The sequence below is a fragment of the Elephantulus edwardii genome, unplaced genomic scaffold (assembly GCF_000299155.1).
Source record: "Elephantulus edwardii isolate Elephantulus edwardi_28Jun2011 unplaced genomic scaffold, EleEdw1.0 scaffold00032, whole genome shotgun sequence".
NCBI classification, from domain to species: Eukaryota; Metazoa; Chordata; class Mammalia; order Macroscelidea; family Macroscelididae; genus Elephantulus; species Elephantulus edwardii.
Genome location: NW_006399782.1, coordinates 10,175,299 through 10,180,858, shown reverse-complemented (window position 1 = coordinate 10,180,858; position 5,560 = coordinate 10,175,299). Strand labels below are relative to the sequence as shown.

The 5,560-nt window shown below is 35.2% G+C and overlaps 1 protein-coding gene across 2 annotated transcripts in view; it reads left to right on the top strand.

The window, feature by feature from the left end:
- STXBP5L (syntaxin binding protein 5-like) overlaps window positions 1-5,560 on the top strand; it is a 405,474-nt gene that overhangs the window by 284,929 nt on the left and 114,985 nt on the right. For both annotated transcript variants that reach the window (XM_006884245.1, XM_006884246.1), the window contains exon 17: window positions 420-545. In XM_006884245.1, coding sequence (XP_006884307.1) covers window positions 420-545 — 126 coding nt within the window. The remainder of the gene's footprint in view (window positions 1-419; window positions 546-5,560) is intronic.

Sequence of the window (5,560 nt, the reverse complement as noted above, 5' to 3'; positions counted from 1 at the left end):
TGATGTTGTGGATCTGAACGACTGAAAAGCTACTTAAAAGAAATGAGTAGGGAGAAAAGTGCAACAGTGAATAACTGGAAACCCTAAGTCTCTGTAAACTTTCATTAAAATTAATTAAAAAATAAAAAATAGATAAATAAAAAGAAAGAATCAATCACAAGAGACTCTGCCTTTTCTGGTTAGAGACTTTGTCCATCAGTGTTTTAGCCTCTAGTGTCTGGTGCTTTGTATATCTACAGGAAGGTCCTATATAAAATCACATGTGAAGTATGAGTTGGTCTATCTAATCATGAGATTGTACAAAATTAATTGAAAGAATTTGTTCTTGAAAGCAGTGTATTCGAATTTTGTAAATAAACTAGTAAAAAGTTTTAAAAAAAGAGTACAGAGTTAATTTTTCTACTCTTTCTCTATTTAAGTGTTAAGACACGCCCAGTCCGGATGCCTCCTGGATATCAAGCTGAACTTGTCATTCAGCTGGTGTGGGTCGATAGTGAGCCTCCCCAGCAGATTACCAGTCTCTCCGTAAACTCTGCATATGGAATGTAAGTAACTAAACATTCTTTCTACGTTATCTTGTTTAAGTCTATATTTTTATATATGTAGATGTTTCTTTTAAAATATTTAAATACGGTCCTAAAGACAAAAAGAAGTCCTTACTGATATTTTTATTAGGTTAGACTAGCATAAGAAAGTAGTAATTTTAAATACAAACTATTGTGATTTGTCCTTTTTTTAACATACAAAATGGGTCTTTTCTCTATTGTTGAATATTTCTTTACCTCTAACTTAAATTTAATATCATTTTCTTTACCTCTCCTCCCTGCAGTGAATCTCTTGTTCAAGGTTGTTTTCATACATATAATGCCTAGTGATATAATTCTTTGAGACAATTCTTCCTTTCATCTGATATAATACAGTGTTCAGCGCCTATCCACCCTTTTCTCATTCTCTCCTCAATCCAACATGTCTGCCCTATTTTATAACAGCAGTGTTATGCAGTATTAATCCTTTTATGACTGAGATATTTCACTCAGCATAATGTCCTCCAGGCTCCCCTGTGTTGTGAAATGTTTTACAAGTTCATTGTTGTTGTTGTTTTTAAGATATATGTATATATCTTTTTTATTATTATTAATTTTAATGAAAGTTTACAGAGACTTTGAATTGCCATTCATTCATTGTTGCACTTTTCCCCCTGCCCATCTCTCCCTCCCAGTGAAGTTCATTGTTTTTCAATGCTGTATAATGTTCCATTGTGTAAATACACTATAGTTTTTCTATTCACTCATTTGTTGGTGGATGCATGGGTTGCTTCCATCTCTTTGCTATGTTGAATAACACAGCAATAAACATGGGTGTGCATACATTTGTTTGAGTCATGCCCCTGGTTTCTTTATGTCATATTCCCAGTAGTGGAATTGCTGGGTCAAATGGTATTTCTATTTCCAAATTTTTGTGAAAGCCCCAGACCACTTTCCATAGTGGCTGAACCATTTTACACTCCCACCAGCAGCAGTGAATAAGAGTTACATTCTCTTCACAACCTTGTCAGCATTTGTTTACTATTTGTCCTTTCTTGAAGTCAGACTTGTGATACCGCTTAAATTTTTGATGAGGAGATTGTTAGGATTGTAATGAAATGCAATAATTTGTACATTTGTACTAGACTTGTTCCTTATATGTCTTTTATTTTTGTTGTTGGTTCCCATGTCTTCTATTTTTGCACTACTGTAGTGCTGGGAGACTTCAATACACCCCTCTCAAGAAAAGATAGAACTACCAGAAAAAAACTCAACAGAGAGACTGAAGAATTAAATCACACAATAAACCAACTTGACCTCATAGATATCTATAGACTAATGCACCCCAAAAAAGCACAGTATACCTTCTTCTCCAAAGTGCATGGAACATTCTCTAGAATAGATCACATTCTAGGTCACAAGGCAATCATCAGTAGATTCAAAAACATAGAAATAATACAAACCATCTTGTCAGACCATAATGCCACAAAATTAGAAATTAATAATAGGATGATAAAGGAGAAAAAACCATACATTTGGAAGCTGAACAACACCTTGCTTGAACATGACTGGGTAGTAGAAGAAATAAAAAATGAAATTTAAAAGTTTCTTGAAACTAATGACAATGAAAACACCACCTGCCAAAACCCGTGGGAAACAGCCAAAGCAGTAATCAGAGGTCAATTTATAGCAATAAGCAAACACATCAAAAGACAGGAAAAACAGACGATTGACTCTCTAACCCAATATCTCCAGCAAATTGAAAAAGAACAGCCAATAAACCCAACACCCTTTAAAAAAACTGAAATTATAAATTATTTTTGCTTCATTTTGTCTCACTTTGGATATTTTTTCCTGTATTGTCACCTGCTTTTCACTTGTATGTCCTCACATATGTTTCATTTACTGGTCAATCTACCCATAAAATTCAAGTTCACTCCTAGGCTTTCCATTGGATTTTTTTTTTATAGTTTCACATTCTCTTCTTGCATTTTGGGTATTTGTCTTTTATTTCTTCCAACATATTGAATATATAACTTTAAATGTGTTTTCAATAACCTCATATTTTATATCTATTCCATTATTATCTCTTGGTATTTGGTCATATTATATTTTCTTCATTTTAAAAACTTGAGATATGAACATTATTTAAATGAAATTTAAAAAAATTTTCAATCTGAATGATGTCTTTCTCCACAAAGTATTTCCATTTCCTCTTGCAAGGGAGGCTGAATCAAAAGAAAGCCCAGATCATCATATTCCAATTGGATATCCTATCTTTTAGAGTTGGGATTCTTCTCCCCCCACCAATTGTGATAATGAAATAATAGTTACCCATGGTGGACAGTGTTTGGTGGAGCTCCCTGATAAAACAAGCTTGGAAGCAGGAATGGCATACACCTCCAAAATAGTTTGCCTCCGGAAACTCTATGAACCCGGAGAAAAGGATGAAAGTCAAACAAGTGCTCATAGGGTCACTATGAGTCACCTACAACTCAGTGGCACTTAACAACAATAACAATTGTGATTATAAGATATACTTTTTTTAAAAAGTCATTATGGTCATTTTAAGTGTCAAATTAGGTAATTAATTGTCTTCACATATAATGCAATCATCACCACTACTTAATTCAAACATCTTTCATTATCCTAAACAGTAACTCCCCATTTCTCCCTACCCCATACACTGGAAACTATTAAGAAAATTTTATCTCCTTCCATTTGTCTGTTCTTGGTATTTCATATAAAAAGGATCATAAATTCTGTCCCTTTGTGTTTCATTTCTTTTACACAGCATTAGTTTCAAGGTCCACCTATCACATACTATGTATCTAAATGTCATTTATTATTATTAAAGCCAAATATTGTTTGATTGTATTTATATACAATACTTTATTTATCTATTTATTGCCTTAAGACAACTATGAATTATGCTGCAAAGGTTTGGTATACAAATATCTGTTTGGGTCCCTACTTTCAATTACTTTGTGTATATATCTAGAAGTACTGTTACTGGGTCATATGATAACTCTGTATTTTAATTTTGAAGAAACAGTCAAAATCTTTTCCTCATTGGCTGTGTCATTGTATATTCCCATTAACAAAGTACAAGCTTTCCACCTTCTTCACTTCCTTGCCAGTACATGATACTTTTTTTTTTTATTTTTCTGGTCACAGCCATTCTAACAGGTATTTCATAACATCTTATACTGGTTTTGATTTGCATTCCCCTAGAATATCCCATTGACTGTCAAAAGAGCAAACTAGTCTATCTTGGAGGAAGTGCAGACAGGGAGCTCCCTAGAGGCAAGGATAGTGAAAGTCTTACATACTTCGGGCATGTTATCAGGAATGATTAGTCCTTGGAAAAGGGTATCATGCTAGGAAATCTGGAGAGTTGGAGGTAGAGGAAGACGTTCAACAAGATGAATTGACACAGAGACTGTAAGAATGGACTCCAACATGACAGAACTGAGGATGATGGCACAGGATAAGGCAAGCTTCAGATCATCACATTCACATAGCATCGTGAGGAGATGTAGTTAGGAGATGGCACCTAATAACAGTAGCTAATGGCTGAGCATCTTCTCGTGTACTTATTGGACATTGGTAAATCTATCCAAGTTGTTTGCCCACTTTTAAAATGAGTTTGATTTTTTGTTCTTGAGTAGTTTGTTGGTGGTGGTATTGAGTTGACTTTGACTCATAGTTACTCTGTGAAAACATATCTGAACTTTGCCTTATCCTGTGACACCTTCACAATCTCTGGTATGCTCAAGTCCACTGTGACAGTCACTGTGTCAATCTGTCTTGTTGTAGGTCTTCCTCTCATTTTCTGACCCTCCACCTTTCCCAACATTATGTCTTTTTCAAGGATTTGTCTCTCCTAACAATACACCCAAAGTTTATCAAAGGAAGTTTTACCATCCTTACCTGTAGGAGCACTGGGGTTGTACTTCCTCAAAGACAGACTCATTTGTTTATTTGGCAGTCAATGAGATATTGGGTACTCTTCTACAGCACCACAATTCAAAGACATTAGTTCTTCTTTGGCCATCCTTATTCATTGCTCAACTTTCTGATGCATAGGAAACAATTGAAAATACCGTGGTTTGGATCAGGTGCACCTTAGTCTTTGAATTGCTACCTGATCCTTAACATCAGATTTTCCCAATGCAAAACATCCTTTGATTTCTTAACTACTCCTCATGTAAAATAGAATTATTGGAAAATTCAGTCTTTGGTCCATCTATCATGATTTTTTATCTATTGGTCCAGTGATAAAGATTTTTTACTTCTTTATGTTGAAATGCAATTCATATTGCAGGCTATAGTCTTTGATCTTATGCACAGGCACTTAAAATCTTTCTCAATTCCACAAGCAAGTGTGTGTCATCTACATAACGCAAATTGTTGATGAGTCTTCCTCCAAACCTAATGCTACAACATTCTTCTTTATATCAAGAGTCTAGCTTCTTGAGTGATTTGCAGGAAGTAGGAGTGGCATTCACTTCCTAAACAATCTGCCTTTGGAAACTCTATGAACTTTGATAAATGTCAATAGTTATAGAAAGGTTTCAGGACTTTTGTTCATAGGATCGCTATCAGTCATGTTCAACTCAACAGAAATCAACAACATATAGTGAATAGAAACAGAGAAAGAAAACTACTCTGACACACCCCTTTCCTGATTTGAAATCATGCACTGCTCCCCTGTTCTATTTCAATAGCAGTTTCTTGATTTTATTGAATAGTTAAATAGAAATTTATTATATATTCTAATTGTATATTCTGGATAGTAAATACTTACCAGAAAAATGATTGCTGTTGTTGTTGTTATGTGCTGTCGAGTCGTTTGCGACTCATAGCGACCCTATGCACAACAGCCCTAAACCCTGCTCCGTCCTGCACCAACCGCACTGCCTCTGACACACCCATCCAATCGATTACCCCAGTCACCGAATCAATCCATCTCATAGAGGGTCTTCCCCTCCTGCGCTGTCCCTCCACCCTCCCAAGCATGATGTCCCTCTCCA